Genomic DNA, 25,359 nt, shown 5'->3' on the forward strand with positions numbered 1-25,359 from the left:
CCTCTCTTGCAAAGAAGTAAAAGACCAAAACAGGTCAGAAGGCTATTGACACTATTAATTCATAGCTGAAATCTGTGGGCTTACCTTGTGAATCATGTTTGCATGCCTAATATTGCATGGCACACCTCATGCCACTTGAAAGGATCTCAAGGCACTGCTCTATCTTATTCTCGGAAAATTCTGGCAACAGACATCAGCCACCACCACCCATGCATATCCACCTGCTGTTAAAGCTTTTGAGCAACTCCACTCCAGCAGCTAGATCACCAAAGTGCAAAATGCACTGCGAGATGGTATGTTCCCAGTTACCAGACGCATCACTTCCCTTTGCAGAAGTTCTGTAAGCTGCCAGCGGGAAGGAAGCCTCTCACACCACAGAGAAAGTTTGAGCACCAAAAAAGCTCAAATTTTTTGTAAGCAGAACTCGAGTTCTGTTTGCCAAAACTCTCTAATGTAGACTAGAGTCAACTTGATAAATCACTCAAGTTTACATCAGAAGGTTTGTATATTCTACAATGTATTGCAATTATAGGCTTGTCTACAGCATCTCCATACTAAGTTGTGATCTCACCCACTTGGTCTAGCTCTTCCTGTACCAAGCCCCAGATATGACCATGAGCAAATAGAGTTAAAACAGCCCAAGGCAGAGCCTAAAACCAATGGTGGGGTACACACTACAAGGTCCCTCTAGGCTGGTTATATCACCCCATTTTAGGTATTTAATATGTGCTGAGAGAGGAGAGGGTGGGGTGCACTTCCCAAAAGCACTTCTGGGCTCAGCACGGAGCTAGATATACAAGCCCACAGAAAAATGAAAGCAAGCATTATCAAGACTTTCAGAAAATTAACTTCTCTCCTTGCCCCAGCCCGCTATGGCATATCAACTATTTCTTATTCTTGAGCACAAGATTGGAGAATCTTTTTGTAAGCAAGAGCCCAGCAAGAAGAGCCAACAAAACCTAGATAACCCCAAAAATACTACAAGCAGTGCCTAAAGCCATTTGCAGAAGTTTCCATAGCATCAGATGAAGATTTCAAAGAAGTGCAGACTCTGGTGCACACAGATCAACAGGGTGACATCCCAACTTCTCCATGGGCAACTTCTCCATGGGCATCCCAAACACTGCTGATCTCAAAGTGTTTCACAAGCACTAACCAAGTCCCTGACTCATTTGTCAGCCTGATGCTCAATTGCTGCATTTAGCAACCAGGGGGAAATAGATGTCAACTTTGGGCCACCGTAACTTTTTACAGTGGCACAAAGGATGAGCAAACAGACACCCTTGTTGTGCCACAGGTGTGGCTCTGGGAAAGGTGGGATCAATTTGTTACAATTTAGTAGCAGTTTGCTTTATGGTGCAAGAGTGTGGACAGCCCCGAGCTACCTGCACTCTCCAGCTACCCCAGACAGGCACCGAGGGACCTGATGCTGCTTACCCCAGGAATTCCCATTGAGGACCAGGCCCCTCAAGCCCTAGCAGCACCTGCTTTGCTTCCCCTCTGGGGATCTCAGGGGACACATCTCCAAAAGCAAGATGGAAAGTTGCCCTGGGATCTCCAGGACGTTCCTCTGCAAGTGGAGAAGCCCCAGCTTGCCCTGCCTACAGAGACTCCCCAGGAAGATCGCAGGGCCAGAGAGGCCTGACCCCACGTGGGAACAGGACCCACCGTCCAGCCCTGGGAGAAGGCGACAACAGCTGTCCTGCTGCATCAGTGGGTGAGGACAAAGGTCGACAAGCAGATTTGCTGCTAAGAAAGACGCAGCCGGCACAGCTCAGCCCCTTCTTCCCTCACGTGCTTCCAACTTAAACCTCCACTTCCCCCAGGGCAGGAAGGAGACGGCGCCCCCAGTACAGCACAGCCCTGCCCCGCTACAGCGCCCTCCCTGCCCAGACGGGCCCCTGGCTCCGCGGCTCCGGCGCCCTGTGCTCCCTCCCAGGACTCCCAGGAGCCCGCGCAGGTCTCCGCCTGCCCCCCGGGCCCGGGCTGCCCGAGCTCCCCCCGCGGGGACTCCCGCCGCCTGCCGCGCTCACCGCCTCTTGGGGATGGTGGCAGGGCCCGGGAGCCCGGCTGCGCCCTGCGCCCCGCACGGGCTGGCGGACAGGAGTGCGGGCGCCTCGCGGGAGCCCCGCAGGTGGCCAGAGAGGACGCGCAACCTGCGCTGGGCGGAGGACGCGGATCCCGGGGCACCTCCCGCTTCCTCCGCCGCCGCCATTGCACTTCCGCGTCGCGCGGCCCAGCGCTGCCGGGTGAAGGGTCGCGGGCCGGGAAGACAGGCCGCGTGCCCGGCGCTTACAGCCCCTCCCGGCGTGCACCGCGCCCCCCGCTGCCACGCCCCGCGGCTGGCCACGCCCCCGCTGGTTGCAGGGGACTGGGGAGCTGGACCCGGCGGCAGCGGCTGAGGGGGACGGCCGGGCGTCTCGTGTCGGCCCCTCCGCGGCGACGCTGCTCGCCTGCCCCAGTCGAGCAGGCGATCCGGAGCCGTCGCGCCCTCAGTCGCATCCTGAGTGGCACCGGCCCCCTGGCGATTGCCCCCCGGTCACTGCGCGTCTCCTCCTTGCACCAGGCGTGCTTGCGCCAGCCCCCCCCCGCTCATCCGGGTGAAAATGCGGCCTCGCACTGGATGGGCGTCGCCTTCGCCGGGCGCTGAGCTCGCGTCCCGCTCTCGGACCCCTGTGCGCCGCGGCGTTCTAGATCCCGCACACCGCAGCGTTCTAGTTCTCGTCCCTGCGTCCGGTTTCAGACCCGCTCGGTGTCTCCACACTCCAGATCCCCTTTGTGTGCTGCCTGGTCGCTTCTAGGCCAGGGATCCACAAGAGCCGCTTCTAAGTAGCAATGTCTGGTAACGTGGATGATGGCCAAGAGCTCTGGAATTGGCAAAAATGCACAAAGACAGACAGCATTTTTGTCTTAGCAGAGAACTAGTCCACCTGCACTGACACTTTCTTGCCTGCTCCATGTCCTTCTCTTCCCTTTTTTTCTGCCCCTTTTCTTCACGCTTTGCAATCCTCCTCTCCAACATTTTGTCCCACCCTGCCAACTGCCAGCCCTGCCTCACCACTATCATCCGCTCGCACCTGGTGCTCTTGCACTACAGAATATGTCAGTACTTCTCCCAGTTATGTGAATCTTCGCCCCACCAACTTCCTCAAACTCTCCCAACCTCCATTGCTCTATTTGCACAAGATCTTGGTGCTTTCTTTCACTGACAAAAATATAAGAATGCCTTCCCTCCCTCAGCTTGCCTCCTTTCTTCCTGTCAAAAACATAGAGGTTTTTTGGCTCTTTCCTTCTCTAGTTCATTCCTTTAACCCAGTGACCCTGTTCCATCTCCTCCCCGACTTCTTCCATTTAGCTTTTCACTTGCCCTTCATCATACAAAAAGACTTTAACCTCTCCCATCTTAAAACAAAGCAAACCCTTTTAGCCCCACTTACCTGTGTATCCTCAACTCCATTCTTTATTTTACTTTAGATATAAATGCTCACTGCATTTATACCATCTACAGTTGTGGAATTCCTCTCCTGAAGTTTTATCCTAGAACCTTTCCAATATGGTTTCTAGCCCTAACATACCATTATGGCTTGAATGGCATTGGGAAAAAAGACAGCAATGGGCTCCTCCTGCTGAGGAAATGCACCAAACATCACCTCCTCATCACCAACGCAGTCTTCTGCCTGCCGAACCACAACAAGATGTCTTGGATGCACCTGCACTCAAAGCATTGGCATCTCATGGATTACATCATCAACAGGAGAAGAGAGAGGATGTCAGAGTGACAAAGGCCATGAGAAGTGCAGAATGCTGGACTGACCACAGGCTTTATAGTTTCCAAGCTGAATATGAAGATACATCTTAGTTTGACAACCACAATGAAAAAAAGCACCCCAAATGCTCGGTGTCTCCAAATTGAAATAGGAGAATGTGAAACAGGCATTTGTCAAAGAACTGTGCAGCCAACTAGTAACAACTGGTGTAAACTCCAATAACATTGAGGCATCCTTCAGAAACTCTGTCTACTCGGCTGCATCCAGTACTCTCAGTCCCACCACATAAAAATATCCAGATTGGCTTGATGAAAATGATACTGACATAGAGAAACTACTGAATGAGAAATGGCTCCATAAGGCCTGCTTAGAAGACAGCACTTTGACATCTAAGAAGGCAGCCTTCAGTAATATCAAGAGAACTGTCCAGTGCAAACCCAGAGAGATGCGAAACTCATGACTGAGCAACAAGGCAGATGAGATGAGAAGTACTTCTGGTCCACTTCTGGGTTTGCCAACCAGCATGCGTGGGAGGCCTCCACGCTTCTGTGGAATACTCCATCCGCCCCAGCATCACAGCATTTACAAGCCACACCTGTTACCTTGAGGTATGTAGAAAAAACATTTACAGCTGTGTCTGTGGCTGAATCGTTGATTCTCCAAATCAGCATTGAATCTTCAGATTTGGATTCAGCCGAATTGAATCCAAATCCAAATTGAATACGGCCCATTTCGCCACGTACGTGGTCCTACAGGCCACATATCAGGATGTCAGATGAGCAACTATGTGATAGGGGCAATGCCTGAGGGAAATCTTACCCCGAAAGGAAGAGCTCCCAAGCTGGCAGGATGTGGACAAAGACCGGAAGACCTGCAGGAGCAAACCACAGCGTGGAAAAATGCCATGGCAACCAAAGAGAAAAAAGGAACAACAGGTCTGGGAAGAGCCAGGATTGGCTCTAGCCCCAGCATGGACCCAATTTATGGTGGTGTGCCAGAGCCGATTCACCGCCCGGCCCTTTAGGGCAGAGATAAAAGCTCTGCCAGGAGCGGAGCTGGGAGGACAGGAAGTGAGGCTTCTGGTGGGGCCAGAAGAGGCCCGAGGAGGAGAGAGCTCCAGAGAGGAGCAGTGGTGGTTGCCCCAGGAGTGGGGACCCGGAGAAGGAACAAGCCCTCAAGGGCTAAGGTACCTACCTAAAGCTGAGTTGTGGATCCTGGACACCTTCAGATATGACTGGATGGTCAAGGACCCTGCAAACAGAAGAGAGAGCTGGGAGTCCGGACCACAATAACGACATAAATGAGAAGCAGAGACATCCCTGGAAACAAGGTCAAAAGGCCAAGACAAAAATTACCACCATGGCTCACCTTAGAGGTAAGCAAAACAACTTGAGGTTGGCATAAGGTGAGGTGTAGGGGAGGCAGAGCTCCAAATCAGGAAACCGCACAAGCAAAGTTAAGGAGGGTGCCAGGGAAGGTGAGATGTAACATCATACTTCCAATAACAAACTTATTTTTCCATCAAAGACATGGCAGACGAGAACCCCCTGAGGGCCTTCCAAAACAAATACTTTATCACCAAGCTATCTGGATCCCAACGAGATGGTGAGACCTAAGAGGTCCATAAGAGCCAGGCATATTAGTGAATGCCATGGGATTTTACAGACTACTGTTGTATAATATTTGCTGCTTGCCGCCGAGTGACCAGCTGTCATTTTGGAGGAGTACAGAAGTACTAAATGTTCTAGCTCACAGATAAGCGGCCGCAACCTTGTGCTTCACAAATTAGCAGCCACAGCTATTTTATAACCAACTACGCTTTTGTCGTAACTGTTAAGCGACCACGCGTTTGTCATAGTTAGTAAGCGTAGCTAATAAGCACTAGCTCAAGCCCCCGGAAGAGACCACCATATAAGGGAACGAACAGAATAATAGAAGCCAATTGGTTCACGGGGACACTAAAAATTGGGGCAGTCTTATAAAACAACCAAGGAATCCGGAAGAGCGCACTCCAGAGTCCGAGACTAAACGAGCAGGGTGGAATCTGGCCAATTCTATCTCAGTCTCGCGAACGCCCACTGATATCCAAAACCCGGACGACCCCTCCGTATCCCGAACGAGTGATCTCTCCCAGGGGAGCAAATAACTGCAGTATCTGTAACAGCTTTAAGAGAACTGAGCCTCACTGCCAATGTGAGTACAAAAATAAAACTTTTTGCATTACGCTTTAAGTGCCAAGGGACTCTGCCTCCGTGTTATTACCTCTTCATTCTCGCCCAGAGCGTTTAACTCCACCGCACGCGACAGCTACCAAAGAAGATCTTTTACTGTGAGCTAAAGGAGGGAAAGTACTCTCAGGGAAGCCAGAAGAAATGCTTCAAGTTCTCCCTCAAGTCATCCTTGAAACATTTCAACATTGACCCGAAGTCATGAGAAAAACTCATTTATGATCAAAGAACCGCTGAGGCAGAGAATAAATGCAAGCAGCGTAAAACTCACAACAACATGTCCGTTGTTGATCAAGCAACCCAAAGCAGCATCTCTCGCTCGGTGTGCCATAGACAGTTCAAAGCACAAATTGGCCTGATCAGCCATTCACGTGTTCACAAAAACCAAACAAACCAGCGATGTCATGGTCATCTTTGAATTTGAAGGATGAAAAACAACACCGATCTAAGACTGTTTTACACATTAATGCAAGCATCCTCGAAGTAGGTTGTGGAATGGATGGTTTCAAGAAATTCAAGAAGCAAAGGTTTTCTTCGGGATATCTTTTGTTGAACCAACTGTATAGTTGGGAGAGTTATTATTAGACAAGCAAAGGGCACTTTGTGCCTGAAACCTTTTCTAACATTTGTCCCAACTGTAGCTGGTTCAATAAAAGGTATTAGCAAAAAAGCTTGCTTCTCATAAGCTTCCTCACCTGTATTTATCATGCTTTATGTTATACTACATGCAGATATATGTACATAGTACAACTTAAAGCAGTGGTGTTCACCTTCTTTGGCCAGATGGGCAGCGCCCGAACTGTCTATGGGCTGGATCTGGCCAGTGGTCCCAATTCAGCTGCTAGGGTGGCTGGGGGGATGGGAGAGAGGAGAGGTGTATTCACGCATACACACACACGCACACACGTATATATGTAGTATAACATACACACATGCACACTATTGAGTATACTCTTCATATTCCTGGGTGTCCCTGAGAAGATAGTTCTCCTGGCATAAAGCTTTTTTATGGGTACATATGTTCTTTAAGAAAAGAAATGAATTGGGACAGGTAGGAAACTGGGTGAAAAGCCCTTACAGATGTCAGCTCATGGTTCCTTTCTTCATTATTTCCTCTGAGTCAAAAGGCAGTGCCCAAGTAATATATGAAGGACAATGGAGTCAGGAAGAAAATAACATTTGAGGCTTTCTTAGAAGGCCCCTTCATTATGATTACTCAAATAGAACTGATTGCATAGGATGGTGAAGACTAGCTGTCCAGGACCACAAGGAACTGAAAGTACAAATACGAGGTGTCAGTGTTGGGATCAGAAGTGGGAAAGTCAAATCCAGTCCAGGTGTGGCCAGCAATAGCTGAGCCAATAAAGATTCAGCAGATCAGCAAGCAGAGATTGAAATTTCTTGGCCAAATCAGCCTGGAAAATGAACATTAACTTGTGTCTCTAACACTGAAATGAGATTTATTAGGACAAATTTCTTAGAATGATGTGGAATTTCTTCAAGTGGAACTCTGCACTATTTTCCAACATGGACCACTTGACTGAGTACCATGTTAGGGAGAATTCACTGGAATAAATTAATCCAAGACTGCCAAAAAATGGGGGTACAAGACAGCATTGCAGCTCTGAAGAAGCTAAGCAACAGTTCCTCACAACCAAATCAGAGGTTTTTTACACAAAAAAGGATTGAATAAACAAACAGTCAATGGGTAGAGTAGTTTGGAGTAATTTATTAAGGCTGGAGTGAGATACTTGTTGTAATTGTTGTTTTGGTCCTCAAGCCTCAAGTGAGGGAAGAGGTGTGTGACAGGATGGTGTCTGAGGGCTGCTGTGATGCTCCTTAGTGGCCACCTCTGTCCTGCCCAGCTCCCACTCTTACTTCCCAGGGTCTCACCCTGCTTTATCACCTGCCATACCTTGATGTAAAAAGGTAATGAAGGGAGGCTGCTGAGCCTAGGGCACTCTCTCTACTCACTCCCTCAGGTCCTACTTGCCTTCAGGATTAATAGAAAATAGAAATAGAGTAATAGAAAATCAGGGTTGGAAGGGACCTTAGGAGGCCATCTAGTCCAACTCCCTGCTCAGAGCAGGGCCATCCCCAACTAGATCATCCCACACTAAATTTGGATACATGGGGTGGGGCTTGTCTGCAGGCTGGACTGGACCCATAGACATGCTCCACACATAGGAGCCGGCACTCAGAGCCAGTCTGGTGTGGGAAGCTCATGAAGAATGTGCCTTGAACCACCCCTGTGCACTGCAGGCTCTTGCTGGTACACAGGGCATTAACGGATGTGCAGCTCCCTGTTGTAACTCATAGTGCTTCACAGAAAGTGCCATGAGTTACAATGACCCCCGACCCAACAGACATTTGCTGTTTGGTTGTGGGGGGGGAGGATCAAGCTCCAATTCGGAGCTGATCCAGCGAAGAGAGGCTGAGTGGCTGCAGCCTCACACCCCTAGCCCTGCCTCCCCCCTCCCCATCAGCTCCAGTGCTGTCTTCAGAATGTGAGTGGGGAGAAGGCAGGTGAAGGAGCTCAAGTCTGGTTTCTCCAGCCTGTGCTTGGGGGAAGTGGGGGGGGGGGGGGGAGGGCAGGTGGTTTAGATCCCCCAAGCTGGGGGGCTCCAATCTATCCTGAAGATAGCACCAGGCATGCAGTTGAGCTGCATCAGCCCTGCCCTGCTCGCATGCAGAGACAACCAGGAGTTAATGAAGGCACTCTACTTTGGAGAACTTTCATCTAAACCCTCATTAAATGAGGGTTAATTTGTCGCATGATTGGGTACATTTAAAGTGCTCTGCAGCCGTTCACTTCCGATAGGGCATGACTGTAGAGCACTTTCAAGGGGCCAGTCACATGACAAATATCATTTCAGTCAGTGTCCGCAGGGATCATCTGTGGGCCTGATCCACCCCTGGAGCCAGTGCACAGGGCTGATCCAGCACAGGTGAAGCATGTAGTGTGCATCAGACTAGCTGTGAATGCTGCATGTAGCACGTGGGACCAGGACCAGTGCATGCTGCATACAGTGCCTGGGCTTGGTCCAAGACCCACAGTCCAGATCCATCCCATGGTCCAGATCTTTGACAGCTCTCATCTAACTTATTATATAGGGGCTAGAACTCTGAAAATAACCTAGATATCTCAAGTGGGACTGATGGAATTTAGGTGCCTATATTTAAAACAGTGATCCCCAAAATCCCCACTAAGCCCCTTAGACATTTGAAAGCCCAGAGGTACTTAAGTCTGCACTAGTAAAACCTCCTTAGGTGCCTTGAGTTCAACAACTGTTCATGACCTATATTTCCCCTATTTTGGCAGACCTCAGCAATTGGGCACCTATTTGATGCCTGGGCTTATGTGTGATTTCCACACTAAGCACTCCTGCATCCAAGTCACCCAAGCAGTCCAGTTCCTTAGCACAACAACACTGAGTTCAGCACAAAACACTATGGGCACCTTCATTAAAAGGTATGGCTGGAGAAGGATTGTGTCTCATCCCTCTTTCATACAGTAGAATAATGGTTAGAGGACTCACTCCAGAAATAGGAAACCTGAGGTCTGGACCTTCCTTACACTAAGGACACTTTTACACATGCTCCAGGTAAATTTGCTCAATGAGCTTTAGTTCAAGCCGCCCACCACCATTTTGAAGTGCAGGGATGCTGATATACGAGACACGGGAGGCTGCTGGAGTGCAGTAATTACCATACTCTAGCAGACTTGATTAATCAAGTCCAAATTAATTGAGTCTGCTCTGACGTGCTTTAATTACAGCAGCCTCTGCACTTACATACAGGCACCCTAAGAAGATTCCAATTCACATCTGCTTCATAACAAAGTCCAGCAGCTCTGCAGGCTTGATCCATTGGCTCCAGATCTAGCTCCCAGGCCCTACATTGCCAACCTCTGAACCAGGCTGCCTCTGTCACACAACTCTCTGCTGCTTCAAAGACAGCTCTGCAAATGCATCTCTCTGCCAGTTATATGCATACAAAATTACTCTAATATCTATGTTCAAGTAGCTAAAGGTTGTCACCATATATTTAAGCATCTGAGTCATAACGTTCTCTCCCCTGAAAAAAGCCACATCTCTGTTCCATGTGAGAGATTCCACATCTGTCCCCCTCTAACAAGCAACTCAGTCTAGAACTCCATACTAAATGCAAATACATTTTTACTTAACAATAATTATCAAGGGCTCACTGAGACTTGGCATTCATAAAATCACAGAAAATTAGGGTAGGAAGAGACCTCAGGAGATCATCTAGTCCAACCCCCTGCTCAAAGCAGGACCAACCCCAACTATATCAACCTTGGGTAAGCTGTTCCATTGCCATACTACCATCCTAGTGAGAACATTTTTCCTAATGTAACCCTTCTGCTGAGTACCTGTCAGCAGCAACAAGGCCAGGTTCAATTTTGGGGGTACTAAATATATTTTACATTGGGTCGAGCCCCCACCCAGTTGACATGGAAAACATAAAATGAATCACTAGGGTGTCCCAACAACCCTTCCCTTGCAAGCAGTATGAACACAAACCCCTGATTTATTACAAAGACAAACACCAGAACACGACACGAAGTCAAGCAAAACAAAAATACTGTCCTGATTCAAAGTATACCCTAAATCACTCCTACCCCTATTGAGGAAACTCCACCCCAGGTCAGCAGCCTGAGAGTGGGGGAGTCTTGACCCAAAAGAGGTCAGTCCCTGGGAATTTGGGTGCATCATCTCCCTCGCTGTCACTGTCCACTGGGGCCACTGGTTCCCTCTGCTTTGTGAAGGGCCCTTTGGTGAGTTGATGTAGCTCTGCCAAGCTGCTAGGGAGCACTGATCTCTGCTCCTGCCATGGACGTTGCATGCCCCTGGAGGCTGGGGGGGCACAGCGAGTTCCCACAGGCAGTGGCAGTGCTGTCGGTGGGGGGAGTGTGGTGGTGGGAAATGGGGAGCTCCCGCAGGCAGCTACAGGTGGGGTGGTAGCGAGCGCTAACCAGTAGTCAGTGACCACCTGCAGATACTGCCTGCGCTCCACCTGTAGACACGGTGGTGACAGCCCACAGTGATCACGGCCCACCTGCAGATGCTGCTGGCAGTGTCAACAGCAAGAGGGGTGGGGTGGCGGGCACAGTTTCACAGGGGGTGCACTGCCTCGCTCAGGGGGTGCACTTGCACCCATGTGCGCCCCCTACATGTCGCCAATGGCTCCTGCCCTGGATTTCCGTGGATGTGAATCCACCAAGCTTCAGTGGAACGCAGATCTCAGCCTGCTTGAGTGGCTGTTGGGGTGAGCTACCAGTTCCTGCCCTGGACTCCCAGTCCAAACCCCATACAGCTACTGGGATTGAAAACCTAGATCTCTGTATCACCTGGTCGCAGGCTCCAGCAAGTATTCCAGCATTCCCCCTCCCCTCCACAGGGGACCCAGGGGGAAAGAGAGAGCCCCCCCAGTCCAGGTTGCCTAAACCTTAATTAACTTTTCTGATCTCATCACAGGGCCCCAGTCAAGAAGCAGCCTCATTGGAACACTTCTAATTTAGACCAATCAATTCAAAGTGGGTCAGCACTCCAGGATTTGGCCAGAGTCTCTAAATTAGTTTTACAGGTTCTGTTGAGGAATCTTAAGGCAATGGTCTGGGGGTGGTGGTGGTGGTGGGAGGTGGTCCTCTCCAGTCCTAGAGTAGGCACAATATACAACAATCACACAGAAAGGACAATTATGCTTTACAGCCAAACAAGATACACAGTGACGTGAAACACAGTTTATAGCACAAAATGACTTGTACATTTTGGGTGTGCTGCACTAATATCTAACCTAAACTATCCTTGATGTAACTTGAAACCATTGCTCCTTTTTTGTCATCTGTCACCACTGAGAACAGGGGTGGGCAAAATGCGGTCTGCGGGCTGGATGTGACCCACCAGGACATTCAATCCACCCTGTGGAGCCCCTAAAAAATTTTGAAAATTAATATTAATCTGCCCCTGGCTGCCTGTCATGCGGCCCTAAATGGCTTGCCAAAACTCAGTATGCAGCCCTCTGCCCAAAATAATTGTCCACCCTGGTCTAGCTCCATCCTCTCTGGAACCACTCTTATAGCAGTTGAAAGCTTTTATTAAATCCCACTGCAGTCTTCTCTTCTAAATAAGCCCAGCTCCCTCAGCTTCTGTTTGAAGTCATGTTCCCCAGCCCTCTAACCATTTTTGATGCCAACTGGACTCTCTCCAATTTGTCCACTTCCTTTCTGTAGTGGGGCATCTGGAACCATTTTAACCTATGTTCTTATATGCATTTAGGATTAGCATAACCAAGCAGTCACCAAGCTAGACAATACATGCATACATATAATTTGGCTGGTCATCAATAAAAATTGGCAGGAAGATGAGTATTCCTGCTTAGCTTCACTGGTAAAGTGATGGGACAGCCAGGTGATGAATTCATGGTGCTGTAACAGCTGCTTGCACTCCAAATTTGAAATCAGGCCCTATCCATTAAATTCTGTTGATACTTGCATGCATTAATTTCAGGGAGAACCACACATGTTTTAGAGCAGAACCTGAGCCCCAATATTTGTTCTTTCAATTTCCCATTTAAAACATTTAAGTTTTTATCAGTATTTTTAATCTGTACTATGATATCACACTCTATGATATCACTAGATAGACAGAGAGATCCTGGGATCATAATGGTATGAGAAATTAACTGACATATTTAGACTACACGTTTATGTGAACATATCACATACTAAATCCTCAATAGTTATTAAACAAATGATTCACCTTTTCAGGTTTGGAACACAGCTGCTGCTGCCACTTTTCTTGCTGTAGACTTCTGAAATGTTTCAGAACATTTCTACTGATGACTGCTTTTATATTCCAGTTTCAATACATTCAACAATTTTGTCTCTATCATTTCTACTCTAGTAGACCATTTTACTCTTATCTTGTTCTTTACACTTTTCTTTTTTCCATTTAATTGATTTTACTTTTATATTAATTTGAGTAAGATTTGGCAAAGCTTTTAAACTTCGGTAAATTTTGATTAAAGCCTGTTGTAAGATGCCTAAATTGTTTCCTTTATTTTATTTTTTTGCTTTTATGATCCTTACCATTCTGATCATAAGAAAACTCCTCCAAATTTCAACCATTAGCCCTGTTGTCACACTAAGGCATTGGCTCAGCATTCGTTAAAAGCAGCATTGCTATCTCAAACAACTTGTCATTTCCCCTGGTGTGGGGGTTGGCATCCGGATCTGCCCTGCCATGTAATTTTTATGCACCCTACAAAGTCGGGACATGAGTGGCAATTTGGCAGTGAGGAGAAGTGGCAGGGGGAGTTGGTGGCAGCATCCAGCAGCAATGCAAGTGGTGGCAGCAGCTGGGTCCCAAGTGGCAGCCCACTTTCAGGCCAAGCTCCATTAGTTTGACCCACCATTGCTAAAAGGTTGCTAACCCTTGTGTTACCTTTTGATTGAACTTGTGGCTAGGAATGAGATTAATTGATCAATGAGACCATTCTAATCACAACTCAAAAGCTTTATTAGGATACGTAATAGCAAAGACTTATTGGGCACTTCTACACGTGCTCCGGGAGTGGAGGGGTGGTGGTTTAGTTAAAGTGCTGCTGTCTTTCCTGTATCAGTGTCCCCACATTTAAAAATGGCAAAGGGGGCACTTTGTCACAGGCTGGCTGGGCACTGTAAGTGTATCAATTTAGTTGCAGGCTGACTGGATGCTGAAACTGTATCTGCCACTGGGCTGTTTGGTTCAGGATCGAGGAGGCAAAGTTGGGAGTGAAGCAAAGGCAAATTTATTATAGCTTACACACACAACAGTTAACAGAAAGATAAATGCAACAAGCAGATAATGCAGTATTAAAGAGCTAATAATAAATAATAACAGATAATAGCAACAGATAGATGGATCAATCTGTCGCAGGCCAACTGGGCACTGCGAGGGTATCAGCCACTGGGCTGTTCAAAACAACAGATAGACAGACATGGGTTGGCAACTTATCGATAGTCCCTTGATGCCAGGTGTGCGCCAAGTGATTCCAGCGAAGTCAGGCATCCCCGATCGACGCTGTTGGAGGGATTACCGGGGAAGATCCCTTGATCATGATCTGATCCTCACTCACACCAGGAGTCTGGTGTCCGGGCTTGGAATAGCAATGATTGTTCTGTTCCCTCCTTCCTGCTGGTCATCTGATGCACGTGCTTTTTATACCTAGTCTTATGCTAATCTGTTGGCTTTAGAGCCACTCACAATTTTGCCCTGTAGCTGTTACCCTATGGGATTGAAAGGTGTTAAAAATTATCAGAAAAGGTTACTACCCAGACTCAGGTTTATCCAATAAGCAAATTACAACGTAGCATTTTTAGGTTTGGAATTAACATTTCTAAACCCAGCCCTTTTAGTTTTTTCTGAATATGCTTTCTTGAGACGTGCTTTCCTGGAATGTGTTGGGTGCGCCAGGTGGTTGGATCCAGTTTTATCGTCAAGGCTGAACCCTGAGCAAAAACCGTTAGGTCAGCTAATCTTGCAGCTACAGCTTCACCTTTGGGGCACAGTTAGTTCCACAAACAGTTAGTTTTATCATTTTGGTTAAATTTATGACAGACAAGTTACATTTGCGGGTTATGAACTTACAAGCTTTACATTAGTTAATATTGCCTATTAGGCAAAATACCAAATGCCTCCAAGAAGCACATATTTATTGCTTATTAATCCCTCTGGTTCTGGCCATCACAGTACTTGAACTAAAGCTCAGTGGGCCCTTTTTTGCCCACCTCTGCTTTAAAGAATCATCAGCTCTTCTGGACTCCTTTCCCCCTCAGACTGGCCTCCCAGGGAATCCTGCCCACCAGTTCCCTGTGTGAGTCAAAGTCTGTTTTGGTAAAGTCCAGGGTCCTTACCCTGCTGCTCTTTTTCCTTCCTTTCTTTCCTCAAGATCCTGAACAAAAACATCGTGTGGTTGCTGCTGCCCACGATACCATCCACTACTACATTCCCCACCAATTCTTCCCTGTTTGTGAGCAGCAGGTCAGGAAGAGCACAGCACCTAACTGGCCTCTCCAACACTTGCATCAGGAAGTTGTCCCCAACATTCTCCAAAAACTTCCTAGATTGCCTGTGCTCTGCTGTGTTGCTCTCCCAGCAGATGTCAGGGTGACTGAAGTCCCCCATGAGAACCAGGGCTTGTGATCTAGAAACTTTCACTAGCTGTTTGAAGAAAGCCACTTCCACCTCATCATTCTGGTCTAGTGGTCTATAGCAGACCCCCACCATGACATCACCCTTGTTGCTTTCCCCTCTGACCCTACCCCAGAGACTTTCAACAAGCCTATCCCCAGTTTCATACTGGAGCTCTGAGCAATCATAGCTCTTTTACATAAAGAGTAGCTCCTCCTCTTCTCCCCTACCTGTCCTTCATGAACAGTTTATGCCCATCCATGACAATGCTCCAGTCATGTGAACTCCCACCAAGTCTCTGTTTTTCCAATCACATCATAGCTCCAGGACTGTGTGAGGACTTACATTTTTTTCTGTTTGCTTCCCAGGCTCCGTGCATTCGTGTACAGATATCTGAGGTAACTACCCAATTGCCTTACTTTCGCAGGAAGAATGAGAAGAACCCTCCTGTTGTCCCCTCCTGCTTGGGCTTCCTCTAGGTCACCCAGTTTCCAGTTACCTCAGGGCTTTGGTCTTCATCCCCAAGTGAACCTAACTTAATGCCCTCCTCACAGGACCGGACACAGGCATGGGTGAACCAGGAGACTGACCGGGACCTGGACAGAAAGGGAGCCCAAAAATAGTATTTTAAAATTGTTATCATCATTATCTCTGGTGACAGGGGACCTGATACTAAAAGTTTGCCCCAGGCTGCCAGGAGTCTAGGTACAGTGCCTCACTAAGTTAGCGAGTTTGTCTGTGAAGATGCTCTTCCCTTTCTTTGTCAGGTGGATCCCATCTCTTTCTAGCAGACCTTCTTGGAACAACATCCCATAGTAAAAGAAGCCAAAGCCCTGATGGTGACACCATCTGCACAGCCACGCGTGATCTGCAGGATGTGTCTACTCCTGCCCAGGCCATTCCCCTTGATTGGAGAATTGAAGAGAATGCCACCTGAGCCCTTGTCCTCTTTATTCTTGCACTCAGAGCCCTGTAGTCACTTTTTGGGCTGGTCAGGGTCGCCACTGGTGATATCATTGATGCCCACATGGATGAATAGCATGGGGTAGTATTCAGAGGGCTGGATAAGTCTTAATAAACCTTCCATGACACCTTGAATCTGGGCTCTGGGCCAGCAGCAAACCTCCTGATACAACAGGTCAAGGCTGGCAAATGGATGCTTCTGCCTCCCCCACCCCAGAAAAGAGTCACCACCCAGCACCATCCATCACTTCCTCTTAGTAGCAATGGTCTTGATCCTCACAACCTTGGGAAGGCTTGGCCTGTCCTCTTCTCTTGACAGACAGTGCTCCTTCTCCTCTGATGCTACGGCTCTATATCTGTTCTCCAGGCAAACCACTGCAGGTGGGCATGAAGACCTCTCCCTACAGCCAGAGGTCACAAGCTTCCAGCTTCCACTTTCCTTGGAGGTTCATGTTCTCTTCCTTTTCTAGCACCACCTCTAGTAGTCCTTCCTTTGCAGTCCTGGAGCTCTCCTCCTCACTGAATCCATGAACTGTTCATGGTGGAGGATGCTATGGAGCCTCACCACCTCCTTCTGTAACTCTTTTGCCTGCTCTCTGAGGGATACCACCAGGAAACACTGCTCATATCACAGGCACTCCCCAACCTGGATTATTCAATGCAGGGACAAATAGTCAATGTACATATATTATATTTTCAGATTAATTTAGAAAAAGAACCTGATTTATTCAGTGAAGTTACTGTGTCTCTGTTTTGAAGTATGTCTGCCATACTAGTTAAAATAAATTTAGGGTGTAGAGTTTTTAGAGTTTAAGATACTGTGGATAACTTTCTAAGCATAGTCAAATATGAATTTTGGAGTCCAGCTCCAGTTTGTCATCTAGATGTTTAGCCTACCCATAACATTATGAACCTGCAATTAGCAATCTGGGACTTTTATTGAGGAATAAGAGGAAAAAATTAAATACTCTTACTGGGAAATTTTTTTCCATCTTTGTTGATCATTATTGTCTACTAAGTGCACTAAGGAGAATTTGTTACTTAAAAGAAGTAATTGCATAAAGAAATGATTAAAATGTTTTTTAGTGGCATTACGGTTGTTGGTTGTAACTGTGTTGGCCTAAGGACGTAGGCTGACAAGGTTCTTCGGGTAGATGTGATATCTTTTATTAAACCAACTAAACACTTGCAAAAATGTTCTTTGCAAGCTTTTGGGCACTGTCACCAGGTCTGTGGGGTACTGCCTGTTCCTCTAGTTCTCACCTGCCACAACTCTGATCTTATTAAAGGGAGGAAAAAGATTAAATATTAGTAGGTACCCATGGAGTAATAACACTTGGCCCATCACATGATTCCAGGTGCTTTTTATTCTTTCGTTTTTCTTTTACAGCAGCCTGGACCACAGGCAGCAGCTCATCCCCCTCCTGCTCCCCAGAGTCACCCTCATGCTTGAGGAAAGATCAACTTCACTGTCCTAGAGGTTAGGGCTGGCTGGGCAACTCGCAGTGCTAATTACCTCATTAGCAGCCCGTGTAAACAAGGACTGTTATCCCCTGCCTATTACTGGGAAGGGCGTTTCTGGCTGTTCCCCCTCTGTGGGTCTTGACCAGTGGGAGTCCTGACCCAGTCCCCCCTGGGTATGAGTCACTCCAGGTGGTGACTCAGCTTAATGTCCACTAATTGCCTCCTTAGCAGTGGAGGCTGGCCATGTCTTTTACTGCCTCTCCGCGGTTTGTGCTGGCTCGGCTCTGGGAGCTCCCGAGCTGCTGGTGCCAAACTTTGGGACTATCTTCCCCTTTCCCTTCTAGGCTGCCGTCCACTTCCCCCCTCGGGTCCTAACCAGGGAGCTCTTCTCTGCTCCAGGATGCTGCACCGCGTCACTGCCTGGATCCGCGGCTACTGCTCTTTGAGACTCACCGTAGTGGCTGGAGTTTTGTGTGCCGGTACCAGGCATCTGGCGGCTACCTGGCTCTTCTCATCTTTTCTCTGGGGTCACAGACAACCCTCCTCTTCACTCTCACAGTGCCAGAAGGCATTTTTCTTGGGGCCTCGTCCTCCCTATATTCCCGGAAGCGGGGTCCTATTGGCTCGCTGGTGGCGTGGAGAATCTCCTCCCTCCCTGCCCATGCCTGGGCCTCATAGATTCATAGATGTTAGGGTCGGAAGGGACCTCAATAGATCATCGAGTCCGACCCCCTGCATAGGCAGGAAAGAGTGCTGGGTCTAGATGACACCAGCTAGATGCTTATCTAACCTCCTCTTGAAGACCCCCAGGGTAGGGGAGAGCACCACCTCCCTTGGGAGCCTGTTCCAGACCCTGGCCACTCGAACTGTGAAGAAGTTGTTCCTAATGTCCAGTCTAAATCTGCTCTCTGCTAGCTTGTGGCCATTATTTCTTGTAACCCCCGGGGGCACCTTGGTGAATAAAACCTCACCAATTCCCTTCTGTGCCCCCGTGATGAACTTATAGGCAGCCACAAGGTCGCCTCTCAACCTTCTCTTGTGGAGGCTGAAAAGGTCCAGGTTCTCTAGTCTCTCCTCGTAAGGCTTGGTCTGCAAGCCCTTAACCATACGAGTGGCCCTTCTCCAGGTTATCTGCATCCCTCTTGAAGTGCGGTGCCCAGAATTGCACGCAGTACTCCAACTGCGGTCTGACCAGCTCCCGATAGAGGGGAAGTATCACCTCCTTGGACCTATTCGTCATGCATCTGCTGATGCACGATAAAGTGCCATTGGCTTTTCTGATGGCTTCGTCACACTGCCGACTCATGTTCATCTTGGAGTCCACTAGGACTCCAAGATCCCTTTCCACTTCTGTGCCACCCAGCAGGTCATTCCCTAGGCTGTAGGTGTGCTGGACATTTTTCCTCCCTAGGTGCAGCACTTTGCATTTCTCCTTGTTGAACTGCATTCTGTTGTTTTCTGCCCACTTGTCCAACTTGTCCAGGTCTGCTTGCAGCTGTTCCCTGCCCTCCAGCGTGTCCACTTCTCCCCATAGCTTTGTGTCATCTGCAAACTTGGACAGAGTACATTTCACTCCCTCATCCAAGTCACTGATGAAGACATGAAGTCATGACCACCAGCTGTGGGGATTTTCTCCAAGTAACAGGGCTTCGGTCAGGAACCCTGTTACACACCTCCCCCACTGGTCTCTTAGTCTGCCCCTCCCTTTCCTGGAGAAAAAAAAGAAAAAAGAGAACAACAAAAAGGAGAGGAGCATGAAGAGAGAAGAAAAAAACCCCTCTTCTCTGGAACCCCTTTACTCTGGGTTAGAAGGTAATATGGTCGGGGTTTGAGATCCGATCTTTCTGCATGTCATCTTCATTGGGTTGCATGTCTTTGTCGAGATCATCTCCAGAGCAGGATAGAGAATCTACATTCTTGTTCCTTCTGCCTGCTCGATGCTCTACAGAAAAACAAAATGGCTGCATTATTCAACCTAGCTGTCCGCAACCATCGTAGAGAAGCATGATCGGTAATGAGCACAAATTCCCTGCCCAATAGATAGTACTAAAAGAGCTCTATGCCCCACCATATTGCCAGGCATTCCCATTCTATCATAGAATAGCGGGCTTCTGTTTGGTTGAGCTTTCTACTGGCAAATGCCACTGGTCTTTCTGCTCCCTGCTCTTTCTGGAATAGTATCGCCCCCAGGGCTACCGATGAGGCATCCATTTGTAAAAAGAAGGTTTTTCAGAAATCGGGTGTATACAGAACCAGGTGCTGGCACAAGGCTTCTTTTAATTGGTTGAAGGCCCTGAATCCCACGGAACCGGGTTATAACACCCCTTAGTCAACTCCAAAAGTGGCGCTGCCTTTTCTGAAAAGTTGGGGATAAAACGCTGGTAGTAGTTGGCAAACCCCAGGAAGGACCATAGTTGCTTCAACATTCTCGGTAAGGGGTACTGTTTTATGACAGCCACTTTGTCGGTCATCGGCTTTATGACCCCCTGGCCTACCAAGAATCCCAGATATCGCATCTCCCTTTTTCCTAGTGCGCATTTTTTGGGATTGACGGCGAGCCCCACCCGCCTGAGACTTTCCAATATCTGCTGAAGGTGTTGACGATGGGCTTCCCAGTCAGGTGAAAAAATAATATCATCTATGTAGGCTGCTGCGTAGTCCTGATGTGGGGCAAGCATACATTCCATCAACTGCTGAAAGGAGGCGACGGCCCCATGTAGCCCAAATGGCATTTTTTTAATTTGGAAAAGGCCCCATGGGGTGCCAAATGCCGTTTTTTCTTTATCTTCCACAGCCATCAGGATCTGCCACTACTTTTTGGTGAGATCCAGGGTGGTTATATATCAAGCTTGTCCCACCTTTTCTAACATGTCAACAATTTGGGGCATCGGGAAGGCGTCAAACATGGCAATTTTGTTTAGTTTCTGGTAGTCAATGCACAAACGAATTGACCCGTCCTGTTTTGGTACCACCACTATGGGGCTTCTCCAGGGGCTTTTAGATTCTTCAATAATCCCCAGTATTTTCATTTGCTCGATTTCCTGCCTGACGGCCAGCCACAGGTGGCGAGGTAGCTTCCTCTGGTGATCTCTAATTGTGTGTCCTGGGGGGGGGGGGGGGGGGGTCATGATATGGTGTGGGACCCCCGTAGCCTCTCCTGGTACTTCTCTGAATACATCATGAAATTCGGCAGTCAGCGCTCTCATTTCAGCTTGATGGCTTGGGTCTAGTTGGTTGTCTATCTTTGGCTCTCCCCGAGCTTCTTTCAGGTCCCGGATGGATGTTCTGTTTTCTTCTCCAATCTCATCTACTGCCTTCATTAGCCACCCGTCTCCTTGACGCCACTTTCGCAGCAGGTTAATGTGGTATATTTGCTTTCTCTGTGTCGGTGTCGTTCGCAAAACCTTGTAATTCACAGGCCCTATGCATCGAGTCACACGAAAGGAGTCTTGCCACCAGGCCATGATCTTGTGAGTGTCGTCTGGGAGCAATACCACTACCCAGTCCCCTACCTGAAGTTCCCTTTTGATGGATTGGGCATCATACTGTTGTTTCTGTCTCTCTTGGCACTGGCTAAGGTTTTTTTGTGCTATCTCTTGGGCCCTTTTCAGTCTCTCCCTGAACTTCCCCACCACCCATGGTTGTGACAGGTCGGTCCCGGCTTGTATCCACTCCTCACATATTAGGTCTAATAGTCCTCAAGGGCTATGGCCGTAGACTAATTCAAATGGGGTGTACCTGGTCGAAGCCTGAGAGGCTTCCCTTATCGCGAAGAGTAGTGGGGGTAGCATGGCATCCCATTCCCGGGGGTCTCCCTGAATGCATGCTCTGATCATTCCTTTGAGGGTGCGGATAAACCACTCCACTAGGCCGTTGGTGTGGGTATGATAGACTGAGGTGCGCAGCTGTTTAATTTTCAGCACCTGGCAGACCCCCTTTAAAATCTTTGACACAAAATGTTTTCCTTGGTCCGTCAAGATTTCACAGGGTATACCCACCCAGGCAGTCCATCTCAGCAGAGCCCCCACTATGGCTGGAGCTGTTACTCACCTCAATGGTATCACTTTGGGGACCCGGGTAGCATAGTCAATGATCACGAGAATGAATTGATACCCCGTCCTGCTACATGGGAAGGGCGTGGCTATGTCCAGTGTAATTCTGTCAAATGGCCACCCAATCAGGGGCGCTGGTATCAGGGGAACACTTGCTGGCCTTACTCCCCCAGTTTTTTGACACTCTGGGCATTCTGCACATAACTTTTCCACCATCTTACATATGCCGGGCCAGAAGACCCTGCGCTTTAGCCTGGCCCTCCCAATATTTCCGGGGCACCAGGACCTGGGCTCTGTCTCCGCCCTCCTCTTGATCCTCTACCCGGTAAAGAAGGCCTTTTCTTTCCTCATACCACAGGTTTTGGGTGGTTTTCTGTGGATCTCTGGTTTCTTCCTCTATTCTGGCAAGTTGGGATTCCCATATATTCCTGAATAAGGGTTCCTGACATTGTTCCTGATGAAGATCCCCTTTTCCTATAATTTGGTCCACATCCAGGTCTTCCTCCAGATCTCTGAAACAAAGGGCTTGGAGACTCCTCTCTTCTTTGTGCGTCTCTGTAATCAGCTGGCGAATAAACTCTTTGAGGTGCGGCCAATCCATGCCCAACAGCATGGGGCAAGGTAGTGTCTCGGCCAACCCCACAGGAATCTCTTCAGTGCACCCCAGCATACTTTCTTCCGTTCGTATGTATAGGTGGCACCATGCATACATATCCTGGACACTGGGCTTCTGGGACTCCCCAGATGTGGGGGGAACAGTTCCTTATGTATCATCAACTGGGAGCAGCCGGTGTCCACTACCGCAGGTATGATTGTGTCGCCTATTCTTACTTCCACCACAGGCTTGCTCCTTTGGCCCGGACCTCTCGGCCGCCCAAAACTACAGTCTATCTTTTCATCGTGCGCGTCAGCCACGGTGGTTTGGGTCTGGGACAGCCTAGGGCAGAACCGGGACATGTGGCCCTTCTTTCCTCAGGGATAGCAGGTTAGCTCCCAGTAGTTCCCGGCACGTCCCTCCCTCCGTGTGCTCTCACCGCATCGTGGAGCTGTGGTGATGGTCTGTCGTAGACTCAGAGCAGGGCCACTGGCTCGGTCTCTTCTGGGAATCTCCCTTTCCCCTTCTGCTGACACATAACCTTCAGCGAGGCATAGCGCCTCCTCCATAGTTTTTGGCTGGTGGCACCATATCCATCTCTGGGAGCTGCCTGTGAGGTCTGTCAAGAACTGTTCCAGAGCTATCATGTCCACTGTCTCCTGGGTAGTGTGTGCCTCTGGCTGTAACCAGTGTTCGGCCAAGTCTTGGAGGGTCTGGGGCAGTAATTGAGGCTGTCCTACTTCGGGGCCTTTCCGTGCCCTGAATTTGTGTCAGTACATTTCTGGTGAGACCTCCAGACTGTATAAAACCATTTCTTTAACCTTGTTATAGTCCCAGGCGGCTTGTGCCAACCCAATGAGGAGGGGCCCCAACCTTGCCACCCAACTTCTTGGATCCCATTTAGTGGCCATTGCCGCTCTCTCAAATTACTCCAAATAGGCTTGTACATCATCCTCAGCTGACATCTGAGGCGGCCCCGAGCCCCCACCTTCTCATACCATTAGCATCTGTTGCGCCTTGATCTTCTCTCACAGGTCTTGTTGGCGTGCAAACAGTCAGATTCTTGCCTTGGCCTCTTGGGTCTGCATCCTTACCATTTCCTCAAGCTGTGCCTGCTGGCCTTGGAGGAGTCTTAACGTCAGGTTGAGGGCTTGCTGCCAATTGAGGGGAGCCTGTGTGTCCATCGCTTCCATCCTGGAGCCTGCAATGTTCCCAGCCAATGCAGTAGTTTGTCACCGGGTCTGTGGGGTACCGCCCATTCCTCTAGTTCTCGCCTGCCATGACTTTGATCTTATTAAAGGGAGGAAAAAGATGAAATATTAGTAGGTACCCGTAGCATAATAACGCTTGACCCATCACGTGATTCCAGGTGCTTTTTATTCTTTCGTTTTTCTTTTACAGCAGCCCGGACCACAGGCAGCAGCTCATCCCCCTCCTGCTCCCCAGAGTCACCCTCATGCTTGAGGAAAGATCGCCAGCTTCACTGTCCAGAGGTAAGGGCTGGCCGGGCAACTTGCGGTGCTAATTACCTCATTAGCAGCCTGCGCAAATGAGGTCTTTTATCCCCTGCTGATTACTGGGAAGGGCATTTCTGGCTGCTCCCCCTCTGTGGGTCTCGACCATTGGGAGTCCTGACCCAGTCCCCCTGGGTATAAGTCATTCCAGCTGGTGACTCAGCTTAATGTCCACTAATTGCCTCTTACTGCCTCTCTGCAGTTTGTGCTGGCTCGGCTCTGGGAGTTCCCCAGCTGCCAGAGTCGGTGCCAAACTTCGGGACAGTCTTCCCCGTTCCCTTCTAGGCTGCTGTCCACTTCCCCTCGAGTCCTAACCAGGGAGCTCTTCTCTGCACTGGGACGTCATGCCGCGTCACTGCCCAGACCTGCAGCTCCTTCCCTTTGACTCACCGTAACGGTTGGGGTTTTGTGCACCAGTACCAGGCGTCTGGTGGCTACCTGGCTCTTCTCCTTGTCTTTACTCTGGGGTCACGGATGACCCTCCTCTTCACTCTCACAGTGCCCAAAGGCATCTTTCTTGGGGCCTCGTCCTCCCTATATTCCCAGAAGCAGGGTCCTATTGGCTCACTGGTGGCGTGGAGAATCTCCTCCCCCCCTGCCCCTGCCTGGGCCTCATGACCGCCAGCTGCGGGGATTTTCCCTGAGTAACAGGGCTCTGGTTGGGAACCCTGTTACAGGCACAAACACCTTTCTTCAGGCATAAGGAGAGTCTTTAGTGGCATTAGGCATAGGCATAATGCCAAATAAGTTAGTGGCTACTAAAGTAAACTAAAGAATACATATAGGTGAGAATTACAGCTTTGGAATTTAAACTGGCATGAACAGCAGAAGCAAGAAAACACTGCAATCCAAAAATATGTTGAAGTCTAGCAACAGACTGTACTACTTTAAACTAAATTTTTTGGTTTTATATAGTAATCACTACGTCAGGACTTGCTCTGGACACAAGTTCTACCCTCTAAGGCAGCTGTGAGAAATTCAAAGCTTCTTCATAAATTGCACATTGGTTATAATGTAATTAACCAGCAACTATATTTTTGATTCCTCACTGTATTTAAAGTACAGACTAGAAAAAAGATCAGCATACAGTTTTGAGTTTATTAACTAAAAGAAATCTTAAATAACAAATAAGAGAAAGCAAAATAAAGATGGTTAGATAATTGTGTTCAAAATGTCAAAACTTTGAACTCAGTGTGGGCCATTGCAATTTTCAAAAAGTAATAAATTAAGGTCTTTACCATGACCTTCTTACTAAGGCAAACTCATTCTTGCTCGATACTAGTCTGGCCAAGAGATCCTGATGTCAACATGGCTCCCTGGATCCTGAAAACTGGCCAGTTCTCCAACAAGCTCATATGACTATAGTCATAGTCAAATGTTTGATTGCACATTGGTGCAATCAAACCATTCTAAAGTTGACTTTAAAATTTAAACAAGTTACCAAATTAACAAAGAATATAATTTCATTTCAAAATTGTCTAGTACAGGTGACATTCCAAGGTTTGCCACTTATACAAGCACAACTATCACACTGTAAACCCAAAGCAAGACAGCCAAATAATAACTATGAAACCATTCTAAT

At 48.4% G+C, this 25,359-nt stretch overlaps 1 protein-coding gene and 1 long non-coding RNA gene across 3 annotated transcripts in view; both read right to left on the reverse strand.

Annotated features, from left to right (window-relative positions):
* Positions 1 to 2,279, reverse strand: part of AGPS (alkylglycerone phosphate synthase) — a 130,727-nt gene extending 128,448 nt beyond the window's left edge. The window contains exon 1 of the mRNA XM_014599342.3: positions 2,034 to 2,279. Coding sequence (XP_014454828.1) covers positions 2,034 to 2,215 — 182 coding nt within the window. The 5' untranslated portion in view covers positions 2,216 to 2,279. The remainder of the gene's footprint in view (positions 1 to 2,033) is intronic.
* Positions 2,280 to 13,784: 11,505 nt separating this feature from the next.
* LOC109281397 (uncharacterized) overlaps positions 13,785 to 25,359 on the reverse strand; it is a 32,824-nt gene continuing 21,249 nt past the window's right edge. For both annotated transcript variants that reach the window (XR_002088027.2, XR_009462085.1), the window contains one exon: positions 13,785 to 23,553. This is a non-coding gene — a long non-coding RNA (uncharacterized LOC109281397). The remainder of the gene's footprint in view (positions 23,554 to 25,359) is intronic.

This window comes from Alligator mississippiensis, chromosome 4 (assembly GCF_030867095.1).
Source record: "Alligator mississippiensis isolate rAllMis1 chromosome 4, rAllMis1, whole genome shotgun sequence".
Taxonomy (NCBI): domain Eukaryota; kingdom Metazoa; phylum Chordata; order Crocodylia; family Alligatoridae; genus Alligator; species Alligator mississippiensis.